Here is a 22,101-nt window from a genome sequence, read left to right as displayed (position 1 = left end):
TTGAGCGGCCGACTTCGGCTCGGGTCATGATCTCACGGTCCGTGAGTTCGAGCCCCGCGTTGGGCTCTGTGCTGACAGCTCAGAGCCTGGAGCCTGTTTCGGATTCTGTGTCTCCCTCTCTCTGACCCTCCCCCGTTCATGCTCTGTCTCTCCCTGTCTCAAAAATAAATAAACGTTAAAAAAAAAATTAAAAACAAAAAAAACAAAACAAAAAAAAACAAATGCAGAGACTCTTAAGGAGAGGCAGACATTGGTAGTGGAACCTCAGAGCCGGGCCAGGTAAGCAGCCCCCTGTGCCGACATATTCCTTATCTAAGTAAGAGCTCCTTGAATGCCGAGACTGTCGATCAGAGGTCGGCATGGCTGGGACCCTCAAAGGCCACTACTAACAAAAGTGATGAAAGCCAAGAAGAGAAGCCCATGTGACAAGCTGGGCAGAGGGGCTCCTTGATGACAGATGGCAGGCTCTCAGAAGAGGGTAGTTTGGGACCCTTGAGAGGCAGAATTTTAATGTGGGACCCAACCTACGTGGACCCCGGATAATTCCTCTGTTCTTGGGGCAGGCTCCATCATCCGAGTGTCTCTAACCTAGCCGGCCCTTACAGAGCCCCGGGGCGTCGTGTGTGGCTCCTACCTTAGACGCAGCCACAAGCTGGGCTGTGCTAGCAGCAATTTCATGCGAACACACCATCAGTTCCTCAAATTTCCCTCTGCCTTGTACCACCAGATCGGCTGCGTCCCTGGGAGTCAGGAAGGGACAAGATAGATTATGTCACTGACGGCTGCAACCCCTTATAATCCCACCTCTAGACCTCGCCTATCACCCTGGCTTTTTCAGAGAACACAGACTGCCTGCTCCACCCCTGCACTGCCAAGGAGATCCAGGTTTCCTTTTAAACTTCTAGTCCTGTTGGGGCTCCGTCAGTTAAGCGTCTGACTTCGGCTCAGGTCCTGATCTCATGGCTCATGAGTTTGAGCCCCGCACTGGGCTCTGTGCTGACATCTCAGAGCCTGGAGCCTGCTTTGGATTCTATGTCTCCTTCTCTCTTTGTTCCCCCACCCCTACTCTGCCTTTCTCTCTCTCTCTCTCTCAAAAATAAACACTAAAAAAAAAAAAAAAAGGTTTAGTACTGTAGTCTTCCCTATCAACAGTCTCTAAGGGGCAGATATTTTCCCTCGGCTATTCTCTGCGATGGGTCACTGGAATGGGGGTGGGGTTGAGGAGCCTTGGGAGCAACAGACACTTACACCATGACAGTGGCTCCCCAGCCCACAGCTTTGGACGCTGAAATGAGTCCTTCCGTCCATCGAGAATTCTTGGCATAAAACTCTTTAGGCGATGCTGTTCCCTAAGGAAATGAAAAATAAGAATGGCTAGCTTTTATTGAGTGCCTACTGTGTGCCCGGTGCTTAGATACCTACAAATATTTATATATATCTATATCTATATATCTATCTATCTGTGTGTGTGTGTGTGTGTGTGTGTGTGTGTATATATATATATATATATATATATATATATATATATTACCCCATACAGACCTCATAGTAACCGCAAGAGGTAAGCATTATCATCCCATTTTACAGATGACAAAACTAAGATTCAGAAAGGCAATAATACTTTTCAAGTTGATGCAGGAAATAAGTGGAAGTAAATCCCAGGCTTTTCTGACTCCAAAGCCCCTAGAATTTCTATTATATCACAGCATTTCTACATTGTATATATAAGAGTGTATATATACATATACATATATATGTATATAGGCATCTGCATAGATGAACAACGTGATGGGAGTCCAACCACTTACCATGATTTGCCAAAAGAAGAGACTACACAGTGAATAATTTAAGCAAATAATTTCTGCCTGGAATTTTAAAATGCTTCCATGCTTTGGAAGTGTCTTCCATTTCCAAATTCTAAGACGATAATCTTAGAATCTCCAAGTTCTCCTTACTCAGTCCCCGTCTCTATTTTCGGGGGCAGAAACCATCCCCTCCCAGACTGGTAAGAAGCACCACCATCAAAGCAGATATGGCTTCGTTCTTTCAGGGGGCGCCTGGGTGGTACAGTCAGTCAAGTGTCTGAATCTTGGTTTTGGCTCAGGTCGTGACCTCAGGGTTCATGGGATCGAGCCCAGCATCGGGCTCTGTGCTGACAGTGCGGAGCCTGTTTGGGATTCTCTCTCCCACTTTCTCTCTCTCTCTCTCTCTAAGTAAATAAATAAACATTAAAAAAATAAAGGATAGTTTTCAGGCTCAGGAATCCCTCCCTGGACCTCTGTCTCCTGAGCTGCACTGCACGCAGGTGTGAGAAGGAAACACGGCAGTAGGAATGCCCGCGGAGGACTGAGAAAGCCAAGCGATGATGCTGACCAGAAACTGGGATAGAGTCTGTCTTCGAGGAGTGGATTCCACCGTCAGAAACAGACATGGCCCCACCCGCTATGAAAGGTCAGCACCAGGCTGGCTCTTCTCATTTGCCCACTTTTCAAAAGCCCTCCCCTCCTCCTCCAAGGGCCCAGGCTTGCAATGCACGCGGGGTTTCCAGAGCAGGATCTGGCGATGGCGCCTGGGTTAACGAGCCTGCAGCTGGAGGCTGGGGCTGACTGCTCCCTGGGGACCTGGCAGCGCCCCAGATTCCCATGGCATCTGTGCTCGGCCCGGGGAAAGGGAACCACGCCCTCAGATGGACACATGGGACAAGATGGCAGCAGCCGTGGATTTGACTGAAGGTGGATGAGTGTATGGAGTGGACAGAGCCTCCCAGTGAACTGGGAGTCTGTGAATGATGTCTTGTCCCCCCATCCAGGGGCCCTCAGCCACGCTTACCCGGCCACTCTCCACTATCTCTCTCTGGAGGTCCTTAGAGGCCACAATCAGGACCTGGATGGCTTGCATTAGGCTTGTACAGGAACCAAGGATCCTAGGGGGAAAAAAAAAAGGTCAGGGACACAGAACACAGACCAAGAGCTATGAAACAGACGTTTTTCTTTTTCATGCCTAAACACAGGCAAACTTGGGATGGGAAAGGGGGTGGGGAATACGGTGGCGGGGGGAGGGGGGCTGGGGGTGCGGTGAAGCCTTGGAGGAAAGGTACGTGAGTGAGGAGACTTGACCGCAGACAGTTATGTGATGATTCTCGGGGTTTCTTTTCCCCTAAAATGCAGCAGCAATATTATTAAGAATACCGTTATCAACAATTATACAGACTCAGCCAATGCCTGTGGCTGCTAATGTCCTATTGTAATTAATATAATCCAATGCAGGAGAGACTGATCCTGATCACCTAGGCACCACCACACTGTGTAGACTGACCTTTCGTTCACCTCCAGTTTGACTCCTGTGTCCCCAGCTCGGGATTTGCTGAGCATCTCCTGTTGAAAACAAGCAGGGTATCTCAATACATCATGGGTACGGAGCACTCACTGGCATCCTGAAGCACCTTGTGTCCAACACCCCGTGGTAGCTGAGAAACCCAAATCCAGAAACGCCCATCCACGTCCTGGTGGGTTGGGAAAAGAGCCCAGACCTCCGATCTAGTCAGCGAGAAGCAGCCCCGGCAGGCTGGCTCTCCTGTCCGTTGAGTGTCCGTCTTGACTTTCTGGCACCCAGGCCGACGTGCACAGAACTCTGAGATATTGCACCTGCCACAGGGGGCAGCGGCTAGGGGCAAACCAAGGTGGGCAGCCTGCAGCCTTCCACCAAAGGAACAATATGTGACCTTTCCAATGGTGCCCACTCAGCTTTTCCCCGACACAATCGGAACTGTTGGTGCGCGCCTGGCACGAAGATAAATGTGCATTATCTCATTTAACTCTTCCAACGCCCCTCTGAGGCAAGCACTATTATTTTTTTTTTTTAATTTTTTTTTTCAACGTTTTTTATTTATTTTTGGGACAGAGAGAGACAGAGCATGAACGGGGGAGGGGCAGAGAGAGAGAGGGAGACACAGAATCGGAAACAGGCTCCAGGCTCCGAGCCATCAGCCCAGAGCCTGACGCGGGGCTCGAACTCACGGACCGCGAGATCGTGACCTGGCTGAAGTCGGACGCTTAACCGACTGCGCCACCCAGGCGCCCCATGAGGCAAGCACTATTATTACTGCTATCATCTAGAAATGGAATCTGAGCAAGTCTAATGGAACCACCTGTCACAAGTCACATGACGAACAAGCGGTCCAGCTGGAACTGTAATGCAGGATGGCCTCACACCGAAGGAGGTGAGGACCTTCTCCTTTTCTATGCCTCAGGGAGCCTGGGGAGTTTGGGTTGGGGTTGGTTTTACAGGGGCCATCTGTGGCCTGGATGGACAACTGAGACACGTCCCATGGGCAACGTCACACCCGAGGAAGCTGCAAGGGCCTGGCTTTAGGAGACGGGCAGACGCTTCCATACCTCTATCCTGGCCGTGGCGGTTTCAATGGCAGCTGACGTGGCAGCCATCTCCTTGTCCACCAGGTCCCCCAGCTCCTCCTGCTTGATGTCCAGGCCTCTGGGCAGGAGCTCCTGCGAACGGCAGCACAGAGGCTGAAATGACCCTTTGACTTCCTCTTTATTCCTCCCCGACAGACCCACAGTCCTCGCATGGTGGCAGAAGGTAGGAGAGGAAGGTCCCACTACGCAACACGCTTGTAGAACCCATGGAGGCCTCATCTAGAACTCGCTACTGCGTAAACCCTCACGCTCCACACCCCTCTTTCACCAAAAACCCCCCCTCCTTCCAGAAAGCCACCCTGCCTAACCCCACAAGGCCATTCAGTTGCGACTGCTTGGACCCTGACCCCACAGCTGTACAGTGTTGACTGTATTTGAGGCTTGGGAGGTATGTCAAAAACCTCTTCAAATGTGGGTGATGCCTTCCAACCAACACTCTGCCTCTTATTTAACTCTGTGTCTACAGCAATCATGAGGCAGTGACTCGTCCTGTTCTACGGATGGGAAGCCAAGGCTCAGAGAGGTCTTGACCACAGTCACACTGCTAATGAATGGCAGAGCAGGGATCTGAACTCAGGTCTGATGGCAAAGTCTGTGAATTCTGAAAATATTATGTGTTATGCCTCCAAGAATATAAAACAGGTATGAATGGTTTAAAGAATAAGAAACGGGGTGCCTGGATGGCTCAGGTGGTTAACGTCCAACTTTGGCTCAGGTCATGATCTCGTGGTTCGTGGGTTCGAGCCCCGTGTCAGGCACTGTGCTGACAGCTCAGAGCCTGGAGCCTGCTTCAGGTTCCGGGTCTCCCTCTCTCTCTCTGTCTCTCTCAAAAATAAATAAACATTAAAAAAAAAGAATAAGAACAATGACCCATGTATCTACCACCCGACCTAAGGAATAGCTTAAGAAACATCAGTATCTTTGAAATTTCCTTTGTATCCTGTTCTAATTCCATTTCCCGACATCCCTATTCCCTACCTTAAGATAAACACAGAATTCAGGAGAATGCTTTATCATATCCTTTTATTATTATTATTTTTAATGCTTATTTATTTTTGAGAGAGAGACAGAGTGCAAGCGGGGAGGGACAGAGAGATGGAGACACGAAATCTGAAGCAGGTTCCAGGCTCTGAGCTGTCAGCTCAGAGCCCGATGCGGGGCTCAAACTCACAAACCATGAGATCATGACCTGAGCCGAAACTGGATGCTCAACTGACTGAACTACCCAGGCGTCCCTGTCATGTCTTTTTTTTAAAGCTCCATAAGAATGTATCCTTAAACAGTATAATGTTAAGTATGCATATATTGGTCTTTATTTAAAAGGAATCCTACCATATGTATTTTGCTTGTTTGTTCGGCATTGTGTGTGAGATTTGTTCTATAATGTAAGAATTATTATTTTTTTAAGTTTATTTATTTATTTTGAGAGAGAGAGACAGAGAGAGAGAGACAGAGAGACAGAGCAAGTGGGGGAGGGGAAGAGAGAAGGAAAGAGGGAGAATCCTAAGCAGGCTCTGTGCTGTCGGCACAGAGCCTGACATGGGGCTCAACCTAGTGAAACTGTGAGATTGTGACCTGAGCCAAAACCAAGAGTCAAGACGCTTAGCCGACTGAGCCACCCAGCCGCCCCTGTAATGTAGTCATTCTATCCCTAGGCAAATGCACTAGAGAAACTCTTACATCAGGAGATATTTACACAAGCGACCATATGGCATATTTGTGACAGCCTCAAACTGGAAAGAACCCAAATGTTCATCAACCATAGACATCTAGCTATATGACAGATAGATAAATAAATATAAACAGATATGTAACAGATATATAATTTGAGCTATAGTCACACGACAGAATATTACAGAGCAGTGAAAATGAATGTATCTGTACGGATGAACCTCACACACAGAATGCTGGAAAAAGCAAGGTGTAGGAGAAAAGTCTGTAACACTTAGAACTAAAAATGTTACTTGGGGGAGAAAAGGACATAGTCTTTCTATTGTCTTTGTCTGGAACCCTGACTAACCATTCTACCTATAACTTCTATACTCTAGTTTATAAAATCTGTGCCACACTCTATATAATTCCTTCAGTTCTATCATCCAGCCCACTAATTCTTTCTCTAGCTTTGTTTAACCTGCTGTTGAATCTGTAGACTGAGTTCTGACTTTCAATGATTATATTTTTCATTTCTAGAAGTCCCATGGTTGTTTATCAAATATATCTGGTGACTTTTGAAAATGTCTTATTCCTTTGCCACACTTTTAATGCCTTTTTTCTTTTTAAATTTTTTTTTAACGTTTATTTATCTTTGAGACAGAGAGAGACAGAGCATGAACAGGGGAGGGGCAGAGAGAGAGGGAGACACAGAATCTGAAACAGGCTCCAGGCTCTGAGCTGTCAGCACAGAGCCCGACGCGGGGCTCGAACTCACGGACTGTGAGATCATGACCTGAGCCGAAGTCGGACGCTTAACCGACCAAGCCACCCAGGCGCCCCATTGCCTTTTAAAAAGTACTTGGAGTCGCCTCAGTCGGTCAAGTGTCTGACTTCGGCTCAGGTCATAATCTCACGCTGTCAGCTCAGAGCCCGCTTGGGATTCTCTCTCCCTCTCTCTCTGCCTCTCTCCTGCTCATGCTCTCTCTCTCTCTCAAAACTAAATAAATAAACTTAAAAAAGAAAACGTGCTGGAACACGTCAAACACACTCATGGTGAACTGATGTGCGTTGGGACTCTGTGAAAGTTCTTTGGGATTTAGGTTCAAAGTATATTCCTTCCGAGACCGTTTGGATCTGCTTCCACCAGGTACTTGGGCTCCTAAAAACCTGACTACTTTACATTTAATTTTCTTTCTTTTTTTTTTAAATTAAAAAAAATAAAAAAAATTGTTTTTAATTTGTTTTTGAGAGACAGAGCATGAACGGGGAGGGGCAGAGAGAGCGGGAGACACAGAAGCCAAAGCAGGCTCCAGCCTCAAACTCACAAACTGCGAGATCATGACCTGAGATGAAGTCAGACATGTAACTGACGTGTAACAGGCGCCCTATATTTGATTTTCTGTTTGGGTTTTTTCAGGTCACACAGGTAGTAGGAGATTTGGACCCTGAAACCATAGAAAGGTGGCTTGTAGTTAGAAATTCCCTAGGCAGCCGTGTTTCCTTCTCCCCCTACAACTGAGGTTGAGACAAGATCTCTCCAACAGAGTAGGCTTTCCCCCCCACTTACTTGGGGTGTGACCTTTTGGAGTTCTGCTTTGGGGAGGAAGTCTCTGCATTCCAAACTTTTACCTTACTCGGGCTTATGTTTTGTTTTTTAGTCTCCTCTGTATGTGTGGCCCATTAAAATCCAAGCTCTAGGTCAAGAGATGGACAAACACCAGTCCCTGCGTCCTCTTGGTTTCTGATTCTGAGAATTTCCTTAGTTTTCGGCCAGTTCAGATTCAATTAACATCCCCCCCCCCCTCAATTTTATTTAGCTTTTTCCATGTCTTGTGCTGGGAAGAGCTTCTAAATATTTGGTCAGTCTTACTGCCAGAAAGGAAACCTGCCCAGGATCTTGCTCTCACACGTTGCTTTTTTAAATTAACTCGATTCTTTTTTTTTTTTTTAATTTTTTTTTAACGTTTATTTATTTTTGAGACAGAGAGAGACACAGCATGAACGGGGGAGGGGCAGAGAGAGAGGGAGACACAGAATTGGAAGCAGGCTCCAGGCTCTGAGCCATCAGCCCAGAGCCCGATGCGGGGCTCGAACTCGCGGACCGCGAGATCGTGACCTGAGCCGAAGTCGGACGCTTAACCGACTGAGCCACCCAGGCGCCCCTAACTCCATTCTTATTTCCTCACCTCACGGTGTCCTACAGGCTTTGTGTGTGTCTACTGACACTGAGTTCTGCACAGCACGGGAGAAGATGCTCTGTCTCCAGCAAAAGGCAGACTGTGGCAATGCTCTTGGCCGCCATCAGGAATTTAATGATACTAAAATACCACCAGGATCATGTCATTCTATTGAAAGAAGGGTTAACAATTCACCGTTATCCAGTCTTCCTTCATCCAGACCTTCACGGATCCCTACCTCGTCGTCCCACTTCTCCCCAGTATGAACCTTCCTCTCTATCCATCTTTGTAACTGCTTTGCTCTCTCCATGTGCATATTCAATTAGTTAAACATTCACTGGGTGTAAACCCCCTGCCAGATATCACGCCAGGGACCAAGGGACAATGGAAAAAGGCTACGGGCTCTACCTTTGAAGACTCATGGGGGAAAGAGACAGGCAGGCAGGTACCCTGTGGCACTAGCCACCGACACCGTAAGGTGAAGGCGGAAAAGGGGGAGAGGGACCCAGAAAAATGAATAAGGGCCAGACTGTGACGGTCCTTGCATGTCACATTACGTGATTTGATTTTTGTCATCCAACGATCTTTGTTTTTGGAAGAGATCGGAGGAAAAAGAGACCAGAGGCAGACAAACTAACCAGAAGCCTGTTTTAAGAGTTCCGACGAGGGATGACGAAAATCTGAACTCTGGCCCTGATCTCTTCCCTCCCTGGAATTGGTATCATGACACATTTTTGGAATTAAGTAAATGCGGCCTTGTACTGAACTCTTTTTTTTTTTTTTTTTAACGTTTATTTATTTTTGGGACAGAGAAAGACAGAGCATGAACAGGGGAGGGGCAGAGAGAGGGGGAGACACAGAATCGGAAGCAGGCTCCAGGCTCTGAGCCATCAGCCCAGAGCCCGACGGGGGGCTCGAACTCACGGACCGCGAGATCGTGACCTGAGCTGAAGTCGGATGCTTAACCGACTGAGCCACCCAGGCGCCCCCCTTGTACTGAACTCTTAAAACAGACTTGATTACTGCTCTTGTCCCGCTGTATCAAAATGGATGATTTCCTTATTTTTCTTTCCCAGAGAGACGATGTCTTGTCTCCGTACAACGACATCTACCACAATTCCCACTACACGTGACATGCTCACTACATCTTTATTAAATCAATAAATATCCTGCTATCTCCATGTTAGGTGTTACCTGCCCAACCAGATACAAATCCTTAAAGACAGAGAAACTGTGCTTATTCTTTTTTGATATTGTTTAGCATAGCGATGAACACACCGTAGGTTCTCAACTCATAGCCGATGAATGAAATATGACTGGAAAATTGGGCAGAGGGTCAGATTTTTCAGTGTCAGCTCTTTCTTTCCTTCCTTCCTTCCTTCCTTCCTTCCTTCCTTCCTTCCTTCCTTCCATCCTTCAGTGTCAGCTCTTTCTTTCCTTCCTTCCTTCCTTCCTTCCTTCCTTCCTTCCTTCCTTTCTTTTTCTTTCTTTCTAACATTATTTTGGAGAGACAGAGCACAAGTCGGGGAGTGGGCAGAGAGAGAAGGAGACAGAGAATCCGAAGCAGGCTCCAGGCTCCGAGCTGTCAGCACAGAGTCTGACACGGAGCCCAAACTCACAAACTGTGACGTCATGACCTGGGCTGAAGACGGACGCTTAACCGACTGAGCCACCCAGGTGCCCCAACTCTCACTTTCTGGAGTCAAGTGGAAAGCCAGAAAGAACTGGCTTCGGACATCACCGACTCCCTGGCCCATCACCGGCACTCACCCAAGAACCATCGTAACTCCCCCCGGTTGAGACACTGGTCCTACCTCGCCAATGGCGGAGATCTTACTGAGGCAGCTCTTCATGGCTGTGCTGTCATTCTCAAGCATTCCTTCTTCCCCCAGGAAAGCCAGATAGGTGAGGGTTTCCTTGCCAAACTGTTTGCAGGCCTCGGTCAGTGCTGGAGACGTAAGACAACCAAAACTTTTGAGTCCTCCGCTCCCCCTGCTTATAAGACTGGCCCCCCAGCCCCAGTACTCACAGTCAGCAGGCTCCGGTGGGGCTCGAAGGCAGGTGGTGCTAACATTAGCCATGGTGTCACTGGTCAGGTGGGCCAGGAGGGTTACCGAGCGGAGAAGCTCGCTGATATCTGCCAGGAGTGTAAAGGAGGTTTCTCAGCACTGTTCACGAGCCGTCACCGCCCTACCTCCTTCCCTGCTTGACAAGTTATATGCACCCCTTTCTTGGAGCATAGGGCCTGGTGGTTATTTCCGCAGGCAAGCGTTTCTGCACTCTGCCCAGCCGTCACTAGCAACAGACCCCATCCTTCGCCTTTCTTACCTTCCGGGCAGGCCAGATACTGGCTCCAGCTTTTTTCCAGGTGCTCAATGCAGCTGGAAACAGACTTGACCTTGGAAAGAAGGTGATCTGTGAGAGGGGAGACAGGGCAGAGTCAGAGCCGCTGGTGTTGGAGTCACTTTCTCCCCGTGAGGTCAAGCCACCCAGTGGATGAGTCTGCCTAGCAAGTGGCCTCAGCCCTGCGGGGGGGTGCCCTAAGAGGGGGGGTGGGGGCGGAGATGGTTGACTCTGCAGGTACACGACTCTCTTAATGCAGCTTCAAAAGCTGTTCTTCTGAGCCCATCTGGTCCCTGAGCCAAGAACCAGGGCAACCACGTCAGCAGCCGAGAATCAGCCTCTCACTTCTCATTACTGCCGCCAAATCAAATCCAGGCCTTCCTGTTAAGTCTTTCAGGGCCCTTGGACTCTCATCACTCTCGAGCCCAGACCCCTGGCTCCGTGAGGCGAATCTAGGCTCATGCTGTGCACGCAACACAGCCGTCCCCACTCTGTGCCTCTGTGCCCTGGTCCACAGAGACCGTGTCCCATAGGAGTTAATATGTGGGCACTCAGGTCACACTGCATCGGTGTGACTCCTGGCCCCACCATCACTGGCTATGCTCTCAGGCCGTCCATGCCAGCTTCCTCATCTGAAGACAGAGTAACGGCACCACCTCACGGCACCATCGTGAGGATTCACTGCGCCGAGGTATGTGAAGCGCTTACAATGCCCACGTTTCTGCCCCTCCACTGGCTCATGTCTGTCCTCTTCTGGCAAACCCCCGGCTCATGAAGTCTCTTCTCAGAACCTGCCCATGGCTGCCCCATTTCCTGGCATTTCCCCGGTTGGCGGGGCACTGTGTACTCCTTCATTTGGGGCTGCTGTAATGGAAGCCATTACAGATGGCTTCCCTGGCGAAAAAGATAGGACAGTCCTGGCTGTACACGTCACCGAATGGAGACGTTTCTATTCGATAATGAAAATCAACTACCAGCTGTTCCCTTCCATCCGCCTTTGTTCTCAGTGGGTCCTCTCGTTACTTCGCCAGCAACTACACATGACGTCACCAATGTCCTGGGCCTGGATGCTCTGCTACCTACTGTGCATGAAGGCCCTCCTCTCCTTTTTACATGTTTTTCTTTTGTTTATTTTTGAGGGGGGGGGGCGGTGGATACAAAGCGGGCTCTGTGCTGACAGCAGAGAACCTGATGTGGGGCTCGAACTCACAAACCGTGAGATCATGACCTGAGCCGAAGTCGGATGCTTAACCGACGGAGCCACCCAGGCGCCCCTGGCCCTCCTCTCATCCGGTGGGCTTCTCCAGTTCCGAATGCTGCCCAATCCGCATGACATTAGGACTCCTGACCTTGCAGAGCGGGCCCCGTTCATAGCCTGCGACTGCATGGGTATTCTCATTGTTTCTGCCCCGCCATACATCATGGTGCTCCCGGTGTGGGCTTGAAGCTCCTGAGCAACCACCTCTTCATTCAGACCACGTTTTTCTGTTCAGAGACGCAGGGCCATCTGCTCCTTCACCCCCTGATGCTTAGAGTCATCATCAGGGCTCTGCTCCCAGGGAGAGTTTCATTAGCGTGACCCACTGCACAGAGCAGTCCTTATCACAACTGGGGGCTTCGGAAAAACTACCACTGAGGCCCTGGGCCACACAGCTTCCGGCTGAACTGATCTTAGAGTGGGGGCTGGTCATCACCAGGCGACTCTGACAGGCAGCGGGCCGAGGACCCCCGCTCTCAGTGTCGCTGGGGTTCAATGTCAACACCCAACGGCTACGGGCTTTAAGGATTCACGTGTGCAACCAGGACAGGGGGACATACCTGCAGATCCGGCACAGCTGATCAGAGGGGGCTCCTCCAGCTGCCGCAGGGCCTCTTGTATCACCCGCTCCGCAGCCTTCCTGGTCTCCACCAGAAGCATTTTGCGTTGGTCCTTGGCGAGCTGGCACGCTGATTCCTAGAAATGGTTCAGGGAGGTGAGAATCTGACACAGACCCCGTCATGAGCCTTCGAACAGCAGCCATCTTGATGCAGCTGGGATTCCGGCACCTTAACTCAAGTTGTGGCTAACGAGGCCCAAGCCAGTTCGCCTGCCACAGAGAACGACCCTTTCCCTTGGTCCACAGGCGTGCGCAGGGGTGCAACACAGGAAGCTATGGGGACGGACCTCCTGTAACCCATTCTCCACGCCTGGGGGGAGTACCACGCACAGTGCTTCTCGTGTGAAGACAGGGAGCTTGGCTGTCCCTCATCTGCCCTGGGGGTGATGCAGAGCACGCCGGTGTGCGGTGCTGTGCCCACAGAATGCCTTCACGATCAGCCCAGAGGCCCCAGACAGTTTTCACAGACCGTCCCCAGCTCCCCGCCTCCACGGATACATCACCGAGGCCCACGGCTCGGACCCGGGCACCCAGCAGGTGTCTGTTACTTGCCTGTGTGCTGGATAGTTCCCGCTGGGCGAGTTCCAGCTGTTCCTGAAGAGTAGATAATTCCTCCTCCCGGAGGGCCACAGCCTGCACCAAGCCGCTCCGCTCCTCCTCTAGTTCCGCGAGCTGTGCCGCCCATTTGGCTTCTGCCTGCAATGTCGGCCACGTGGGAAGAGGGAGAATCAAACTGTCCGCTTCCCAGGAGTCCAGACCCACCAGCGGGCCGCACGGAACAGCAGGTGGTATCTCTAAGCCGCCACCTTCACCCTCCGCAATCACACACAGAACACGGATGGGACCAGCTTGGCCAGCTGCTGGATGGAGCTGGCCGCCGGGTGACGGCAGTGCCCAGGCCAGAGGGGAAAAAATAAGGGAGAGAAGGGAGGTGATGCTCACCTGGGCAGAAGTTTCCAGGCTGCTTTGGACAATCTGGAGTTCCTGTTTGCTGGTGGCAAGTTCTTGCTTCAAGTTGTCCAGTACCTCGGTCTGTTCTTGAGTCTGAAAGAGAAGAAACGCAGGAGCACTCTGATCAAGGTGCTGGTTGCCAGGGATAAACACCTGTAAAAATCCCCAAGCTACTGGGGTGCCTGGCTGGCTCGGTAGATAGAGCATGCAACTCTTAATCTCAGGGTGGTGAGTTGGAGGCCCATGTTGGGCGTAGGGATTCCTTAAAAACAAAATCTCAAAAACAAGCCCCAAGCTATCAATGGGAGATTTGTGTGCTCTGTTGGAGGCAAGACTGGATGTGCCCAAAAGTGGGCGGGAGGAGGTGAGAACCCAGAGTGTAGTGACGAGTCTTCTGGCTAAGTGGAATATCAAAGACGGGAGTTTTAGGGACATTTCCCAAGTGTCACGCTTCGGCTTATGATACTAATTAAAGTAGAACTAGTTCTTTTTTCTTATACGTAGAAGGTGTTCTTTCTTATTATTTAAATAGAAGCATTACTGATACAAAACCGGATTGTTAATTCAGCCACCCCAACGCCTGCTATGTCGCTGCATCTTACCATCTGGAAACAATTCCCTTCTTTCAAAATTTCTTTTCTGAGTGGTATTTTTTGAAGAGCCCGTTGCAACCCATTAGAATTTACAGCTAACATTTTAAAAAAGGAAATAAACAAAGCAAAAAATATAACCACACGCATCCACACAGTAAGGCTGAGCACGGCTTTGTGAAATTTTACTTCCTACTCTGGGTCACAGAAAAGTGAAAGGCACTATCCTTTTCCTTTTTAAAATAATTAAAAAAATTTTTTTTAATGTTTATTTATTTTTGAAGGAGAGAGAGACATAGTGTGAGTGGGGAAGGGCAGAGAGAGACACAGAATCTGAAGCAGGCTCCAGGCTCTGAGCTGTCAGCACAGAGCCCAACGCGGGGCTCGAACTCACAAACCGCGAGATCATGACCTGAGCCGAAGTCGGACACTCAACTGACTGAGCCACCCAGGCACCCCTCTTTTTAAATTTTAAAAAATGTTTATTTTATTTTTGACAGAGAGATAGAATGGGAGTAGGGGAGGGGAAGAGAGAGAGGGAGACACAGAATCCAAAGCAGGCTCCAGATTCTGTGCTGTCTGCACAGAGCCTGACGCGGGGCTCGAACCCACGGACAGCAAGATCATGACCTGAGCTGAAGTCAGACGCTTGACTGACTGAGCCACCCAGGCACCCCCATCTGACATCTCCTACTGCCACCCACTCCCCAACTCATGGGTGTTCTCCTGGCCACAAGTCTCTCTGACACCCAGGTGCTTTCACTTCTCTCAACCCTCCCGGACTCACCCTGGACAAGCCTTTGCTGACGTACCTACTCAGCTGGATCCCCTTCGTCACTCCGTGCCTCTAATCCCCTGTGCATCGGACACCATGTCCCTGCGTCACGCCTCTTGTAGTACACTTGTAGGGCTCTAACCCACTTCTGCTGTCCACGGAGCAATCTTTCCACTGGCCTAGTGCCCCAGGCCCGCCTCCAACTCGGGCAGGCCCCTCCCTTGCCCCCCCCCCCCCCGCCACTTCTCCCCCCTCACCTTCCGCTGGGCCTGGTCACTTATGCGCTGGAAAGAGTCTTCCAGCTCTTTTTTCTCTCGTTCCAAATCCGCCTGGGCTTGTCTGGCCACGGACACCTGTTTGGTCACCTCTGCATTCTGGATGAGAAAAGAACAGCGGGCTTATCTCAGGCGTAACATCTCGGGGACAACATCTCCCTTCTAGAACAAATGACAGCATTCAGGCTATTGGACACAGTAATCACTTTTCTACCTGGAGAGAAGCCAGAATGAAGCTGTCATCTTCAGATACTCAACGCTTAAGTATTTAAAAGAAGAATAACAAGGACGGGGGACAAACCCTTCGGGGCTGGCATCAAAGGTGGGGCTCAAGGCGTGGGAGGCAAGGAAGCCTGAAAAGCTGTGGTTCCAAGAAACGATGGTGAGCCCCTCAGAATCGATGCAGGCACGGGAGTGGCGTGGGGACTGCCCAGGCCGCGGGGCAAGAGGCGGGTGGAGGGTCCTACCTTCCGTAGCAGGTCGGCGTGGTTCTGCACCAGCTCACTGTACTTTTCCTTTAGCTTGCTGTACCGCTGTTCATTGGCCTGGGCTCTCCCTGTTTTGTCAGGGGGCCAAGGTGAGCAGTGGACCCCTGCTGGGGGACCCCGTGCCTTCCTTCCAACACGCCAGAGTCCCTAGAACATCCTCCTCTCTTTTCACAAATGCATGCACCTTCTGCTCCCTGGGAAATCCTACTGAAATAAACTCCTCTGGGAAGCGGTCTTTAAAAAAGAATCCACCTGACTCGTGGGGTGCCTGGGTGGCTCAGTCGGTTAAGCGTCCGACACCGGCTCAGGTCACGATCTCGTGGTTTGTGGGTTCGAACCCTGCGTCAGGTTCTGGGCTAACAGCTCAAGAGCCTGCTTCTGGTTCTGTGTCTCCCTCTCTCACTCTGTCCCACCCCTGCTTGTGCATGCACGCATGCTCTCTCTCCTTCTCAAAAATAAACCTCAAAAAAAAAAAAAAATCTACCTGATTCTGACGGCTGCACTGATTCGTGCCTCCTGGGCATTCGCACACACACGGTATTTGCTTCATCAGTGTTTTTGGCTTTTATGGCAAGTTTTTCTTAGGCTATCTCTCCTTTGGACACCCCACCGTCACCTCCTGGTTCCCGACCCGGCATTCTGAGCAGTGTGGCACGTGGGGCTCTCTACCTGCTGGGCCCTAACCTGCCCCCCTCAGACTGGCAACACGAGGGTCCTTCCTGGCAGCTCTTCTGGACAGATGTATCACCTGGGGCTCTGCCACCCAGCCCCGTCCTCCCTGTGAGCCTAGCCTGACCCTGTGGCCCCCACCCTCAGCCCCAGCCCGACAGACTCACTTTCTATCTCTGTCAGGCTCCGCTGGGCCTTCTCCGTGTCTTCTCGCTTCTTCTTGAGCTCATCCAGTTCCGCGCGGAGGAACTCGCTGTCGTCGACCGCCTGCTGCCGCAGGTGCCGCTGCTCTGCCAGCTCGGCCTCCAGCTCGCTGACCCGGCCCTTCAGCTGCAGCACCGCCCGCTGGCTCTGTGGGATGAACTCAGCCAATGAGCCCCATGGCTGCACCGCTGGGGTCGGCCGGGCTGGGCTGGGCTGGGCTGGGCGGGAGAAGCGGGTCCTCCAGGGTTTCCAGCGCTGATCCAATAAAGTACCCGAGTTTGCCTAACAAACCCACTCCCGTGGCCTCACGGGAGTTGAGGGTTTTGCTCATTCTAAGCCACCCAGCCAAACACGGGGTGACAGCAGGGGAGCTCTGATCCTGTTAGGGGCCTAGGAGCAGTTGTGGGCGAGCTGGCCTGAGGGAGGAGGCGATGTGTGCCTGTCCCAGTGAATGAAGCCTCCGACCAGCCGTGGGCCTGAGGGGCGGGCCTATTCACTGCCCCGGCCTCCGCAAACAGCCACCAGAGTTACAAATCAAACCTTCTGATCGCCATGGGAAGAGAACAGGTCTTTCCAAGCACCACGGGGATGCTGGGCTTGGCCTAGATGCCATTCTCGAGGTAGTAAGAGTGGAAACACAGTGCCACCAAGACCATGAGAGGACCAGGTCTGTCTGGTCTGGGCATTTCTACTAATGAGTCCCCCCCACCCACACACTTAAAATGAGGTCTGACAAAGCGAAGTTAGTATGAAAACGTCCCGTCCTGGTGAAGCCCAGAACCGGATCACAGCCTGAGTCCTACCTCAGTCTTCATGTTCTCTAGCTGTGCCTTCAGCTCACTGATGTCTCTGTAGAGCTGACCAATTAAGTGTTCCCTGGGAACAGAAGGAGAACAAGTTTGCCTCCACTGCGCCTCCACCCCTTTCCTTTTAAATGCGAGCTGGGAGATCAGAGGAGGAAGTTAAAAGCTGGTGTTAATGTGGGGAAAGTGCTTTGAGATCCCACAAATTATATGCTAAGACCCTCAGTGTTCCCAGACCTGAACCTAACACTCATGGGTCCACCGTTACTTCAGCCCCATTCGATTTCCCTCTGGGATCACGGGGCTGTGGGTCAAGACGTTTCTCTAGGGGGCCCACGTGTCACGGAGCATCCCGCCCCGGTTAGGTGCGGCAAGCGGGCTCCCGGCTCCACCTAGTTTCCCCACCCGCGGGCTGTGCCCAGCTCCCACTCACTTCTCCTCCTTGTTCACGCCGTTCTGACTGTTGAAATTGAAGGGGTCGCTGCTGAACGAGCTGCCAAAGATGTCATCAAACTTGTTGTCGAACAAGTTCTGTGGTGACCAAAAGGGAGGGAAGACAAAGTTAGAGACCCAGAGACTTCCGGGAAGGGGTCAGATGAGTGACATGTGAAAAAGGACCCTTTCTTAACTGGGTTCAAATCCATTTGTGGTCCCTCCCGGGGACCACAGGGCGGGGGGAGGGGGCTCAGTCTAGGTTAGCGCTTGGGTTAGACGGCAGCTGATCTTGGTTACATCAAAGGGTCTTGGCCAGAGCCTCTCGCGTCCTCTCCCCTGTGTGCATGGGGCAGCTGGAAGGGCCGCCCCTGGGGCACGCCACCTGCTGGGCTCCAACCCCGCCCCCCTCGGGTTCTAGTGAGGCGCTCCGCACCTGCTGTGAGGCATCCATGTCAACGAGGTCATCCTTCTCCAAGACTGGCTCGCTGTCCGGGGACGAGGCCTCGGCCGGGATGACCACCACGGGGCTGATGTGTTCTGACAGGGCAGAGGCTCGCAGGAAGTTGGGTGGGTTCTGAAGAGGGAAGACACGCCCCCGAACCGCGTCACCGACCAGGCCTGCCGGTCTTTACGAGCACCCTGGACCCGGCAGCTCCCACGGCCAGGGGGCCGGGCACGCTTACCTCCGGCAGCTGAGGGATCTGAATGAGCCGCTTGAAATACTGGAGGTTGCTTGAGCGGTAGAACAGATCTTTCAACCTGGGGGGTGGAGAAGGGCCTCAGGGGTGCTGGGCGCCTTCCCCAGCCCCGGGTCGGGGACACTGCAGCCACCCAGCTCTCCTGCTGCCCACCCAGCCCAAAGGCGTGGGCTGTCAAGGAGACGGCTTCCATGGCGCTGGGCTTCAATTATGATGCTACAGGGGGAAGGTCATTTGTAGCCAGTCCTCACAGGAGACAGGGATTCAAATGACCGAATCCTCTGGAAGAGTGGATCATCCCAGAACAAGATCTGCGTCACCACAGAATCTACGCTGTTGTCTGGCTGATGTCTCTTCCCAAGAATGTTCGGCTTAGAATAACACAAAAATAAATTTACTCTCTCTGAGGATAAACCACCTAACCATAAGAAAAGGGAAGGGAACTTAAGTACTGAGGTAAATTTCCTCAGGGTGCCTGTGTGGCTCAGCTGGTTAAGGGTCCGACTTCAGCTCAGGTCATGATCTCACGGTTTATGGGTTCGAGCCCCGTGTTGGGCTCTGGACTGAAAGCTCAGAGCCTGGACCCTGCTTTGGATTCTGTGTCTCTCTCCCTCTGCCCCTCCCCTGCTCATGCTCTCTCTCTCTCTCTCTCTCTCTCTCAAAAATAAATAAACATTAAAAAAAAGTAAAAAAAAAAAAACAACCCCAAAACTAAGGTAAAGCTCCTTTTAATTAACTCACCCTGCTTTAAAGCTGTGTGTTACCTCCCAGTTAGACTAGAAGCCTCTAGAGGGCAGAGCCTGGGCCCTGCTGAGCTAGGGGTACCACAGTACCATGCACAGAGGCATCAACTCATCAAGAAAGACTTCATTGGAGGAAAGCAATCTATTTATACTGTGTCCTAATCTTGGATGGATATGGGGGTGAAGAAACCAAATATTTTTTCTCGTCTTCAGGTCTCTGTTTTCAATCGAAACATGGAAGGCCCAGAAAGCAGAGGGCACCAGACAGATTTCCTGAGAGGAAAGAGCATCGTGGGTCTCAGCACCCTCTCTCTGCAACCTCTCTCAGAATCTCCTTCAGCTCAGCCCAATAAACTAAACCCCTGGGATCTCATGTCAGCCATTCTGACCCCAAGGCTGGAACTGCCCCTGTGATGTCATTGGTGCTTTCCCCAAAGTCGTCGACACTGAGGCCTCCGGGAGCTGCCAGGTCTGTGCAGAGGAGAAAGTGAGACAGCTGCTCACGGCAGAAGTTTTTATAAGCTAGGAGAACATTAAAGGAAATAAAATCACCTGACCACACATCCCCCTCTTTCTGGGCTGGAGCCAACAGTAATAGGCCGCACTGCTTTCATAAGCTACTGGAATTTACCATTCCAGGAAATCAGCCCCAGGGCCTGTCTCCTAGGATTTAATAAGTCATTTATTATAGAATAAACATATGAGGCTTTTCAAATGGAATAAGGAAACCGGGAGGTGAGCAAAACCCTGAACTTGTCCTCTGACTGTGGCTCGGAACCAGTAGGAGAAGCCTGGGATTTGGTGGGTATTTTTCCTCTATTGTCAGGGATGAAGAAATTAATAGGCAAAACAAGAGGGTCAAATACAGCGTGCCGAGCCCCAGTGCCCTTCTCGGCACCTGGGTTCTCTCTCCCTCTCTCTCGTGCTTCCTTCCCCTCTTCTGGGGCACACGTAACGAAAGCTGAGTTGTACTTCTCGCCTCACCAGTGATCATCTTGCCCAAATGCACAGAATAATTTATCCCTCGGTCAGATAATCTCTTCCTCTTCTAGACAAGACACCTGGCTTCCTCGCTTAGTAATTTATCCCAATATTTGTGGGTAACTGGCTGCTACGTATCAGGAGCTAGGGACGTAAGAATGGGTAGTCAAGCAGAAATAAAGCTGGTTCTAAGAACCATGAAAGAAACAAGGCACTGGCCTGGAGAATATGGGGAGGCGGGGTTGGGGTTGGAGGAACAGGAGGTGAAGAAAACCCAACTTAAATAAGAGATTTAAGATTTAAGGGGGGCCTGGGTGGCTCAGTCGGTTAAGAGTCAGACTCTTGATTTCAGCTCAGGTCATGATCTCACGGTCGTGGGATCCAGCCCCCCACCATCGGGCTCTGCTGGGTGTGGAACCTGCTTCAGATTCTTTCTTTCTCTTTCTCTCTCTTCCTGTGCCCCTCACCCCAACTTGTGTGCACGTGCACTCTCTCTCTCTCTCTCAAAAATGAAATAAAAATAAAATAAAATAAAATAATAAAATAAAGTAAAATAAAAAATAAAATCTTAAAAGATTTAATGCCAGAGATGCCTTTGTGAGGAGGTGATGGAAGATGATCCAGAGCTGGCCAGGCTGGGAGAACATCCCCAGGGATGGAATGGCAAGCCCTAAGCCCCTGACAGAGAAATGTGCTGGGTAGGTTCCAGGAACAAGAAGACCCCGTGTGGCCGAAACCTCATAAGCCCTGGAGACGAGGTGAGAGATGGCAAGCAGGGCCTTGGGGACCACGGAGAAGAGCTTGGAGTTTATTCTCGGTGTAATCAAGAAGTCACCGGAAGGTTCTGAGCAAGGGACTAATGTCTTCACAAGGTTGTTCTAACTGCTGGGGGAGGACAGAATTGCAGGGGGCAGCAGTGGAAACTCAGGGTGTCCGCCATATTGGAGGGTCCTGGCACACAACAATGGCAGCCAGAGAGATAGGAGCTATGACTGGAACCAGGATATATTTGCAGAGCATCAGCTGAACCTGCTGCTAGACTGAACGTGGGGGATGGGGATGAGGAAAATGGGGAGTTCCCGGTCTCTGGCCCAAATGGATGTGGCAGCATTTACTGAGATAGAGAAGACTGGGGAGAACACTTTGGGAGGAAAATCTAGAGTTCAGTTTGAGATGTAAGTTTGGTGTAGGATGTCAGACGGACCATCGGGTATGTGAGACTGGAATTCGGAGCCAAGGCCCTGCTAGAGACACATATCTGGGCGTTGCTTTTCATGTACATGGTGTAAGACCCTACGCGGTAGGAGAATGTAAGAAGAGGAAACAGAGGGTGAAGCCCTGGGCATACAGCAGGTGATGAATGGATGTACGGAATCGCCTTCTTCTACACGTGTGTATGGTTTTTATCAGAGAACAGATGGCTTCCCCAGCCAGTGGTAGGTTTGCTGCTGTCCTACTTACTTTCCCTCACTTTACTGCTTTGCCATTCAGATACTGGCGATCCTCAATCGTTATAAAGCAAGTGCTCTTACAAGGATTAATTGATTTTATAGCAGTTTTTGGATTCGCCTTCATTTCTCTCCCATAAGCCACTTACTTCGAGAACTGCTCCATGAAGCGGTCCCGGTGGCCTTGCAGGGTGTCAGCTGGGAGACCTGGAAGATATTGGAATAGAGTGAGAGGGAAGAGGACCACAGGAGGACCACGTGAGCCACAGCGGGGCTCTGGAAGGAGGGGACCAGCCACCCTGGGGCTTGCGGCCAGTCTTGCCGGTGCGGGGGCGGGGGGAGGAGGGAGGTGGGCATTCCTGGCCTAGAGCTGCCCCAGGATTGGTAACCAAGGGGCCCAGAAGGACCCGCAGGGAACCCGGGGTGGGGGGCGCTTGTCCCTCAAATCTGTCCTCCTGTTTGCTCCCGGAGTGCAAGCCATTCTGGGCACAGTGGGCTGGAAGTTGTGTCCCTGACCACAGAAGCGACCGTGGTTGACCTGACCAAGCTGCGGGACGG

General features: G+C 51.2%; 1 protein-coding gene and 1 long non-coding RNA gene across 2 annotated transcripts in view; one reads left to right on the top strand and one right to left on the bottom strand.

The window, feature by feature from the left end:
• HIP1 (huntingtin interacting protein 1) overlaps positions 1-22,101 on the bottom strand; it is a 148,159-nt gene that overhangs the window by 4,973 nt on the left and 121,085 nt on the right. The window contains exons 9-27 of the mRNA XM_042972275.1: positions 21,693-21,750; positions 18,357-18,432; positions 18,107-18,247; positions 17,672-17,769; positions 17,239-17,311; positions 16,399-16,582; positions 15,542-15,630; positions 15,057-15,173; positions 13,426-13,527; positions 13,036-13,179; positions 12,425-12,560; positions 10,592-10,678; positions 10,293-10,400; positions 10,078-10,211; positions 4,395-4,505; positions 3,316-3,374; positions 2,830-2,923; positions 1,249-1,349; positions 635-740 (exon numbers count right to left, since the gene is read on the bottom strand). Of these exons, the coding sequence (XP_042828209.1) occupies positions 635-740; positions 1,249-1,349; positions 2,830-2,923; positions 3,316-3,374; positions 4,395-4,505; positions 10,078-10,211; positions 10,293-10,400; positions 10,592-10,678; positions 12,425-12,560; positions 13,036-13,179; positions 13,426-13,527; positions 15,057-15,173; positions 15,542-15,630; positions 16,399-16,582; positions 17,239-17,311; positions 17,672-17,769; positions 18,107-18,247; positions 18,357-18,432; positions 21,693-21,750 (2,018 nt within the window). The remainder of the gene's footprint in view (positions 1-634; positions 741-1,248; positions 1,350-2,829; positions 2,924-3,315; positions 3,375-4,394; positions 4,506-10,077; positions 10,212-10,292; positions 10,401-10,591; positions 10,679-12,424; positions 12,561-13,035; positions 13,180-13,425; positions 13,528-15,056; positions 15,174-15,541; positions 15,631-16,398; positions 16,583-17,238; positions 17,312-17,671; positions 17,770-18,106; positions 18,248-18,356; positions 18,433-21,692; positions 21,751-22,101) is intronic.
• On the top strand, positions 18,437-19,521 carry LOC122234732. The gene is made up of 2 exons (XR_006212658.1): positions 18,437-18,827; positions 19,328-19,521. It is a non-coding gene; the product is annotated as an uncharacterized LOC122234732 (long non-coding RNA).

This window comes from Panthera tigris, chromosome E3 (assembly GCF_018350195.1).
Source record: "Panthera tigris isolate Pti1 chromosome E3, P.tigris_Pti1_mat1.1, whole genome shotgun sequence".
In the NCBI taxonomy this organism is placed as follows: Eukaryota; Metazoa; Chordata; class Mammalia; order Carnivora; family Felidae; genus Panthera; species Panthera tigris.
Note: the sequence above shows the minus strand (reverse complement) of the source record. Positions and strands in the feature narration are given on the sequence as shown.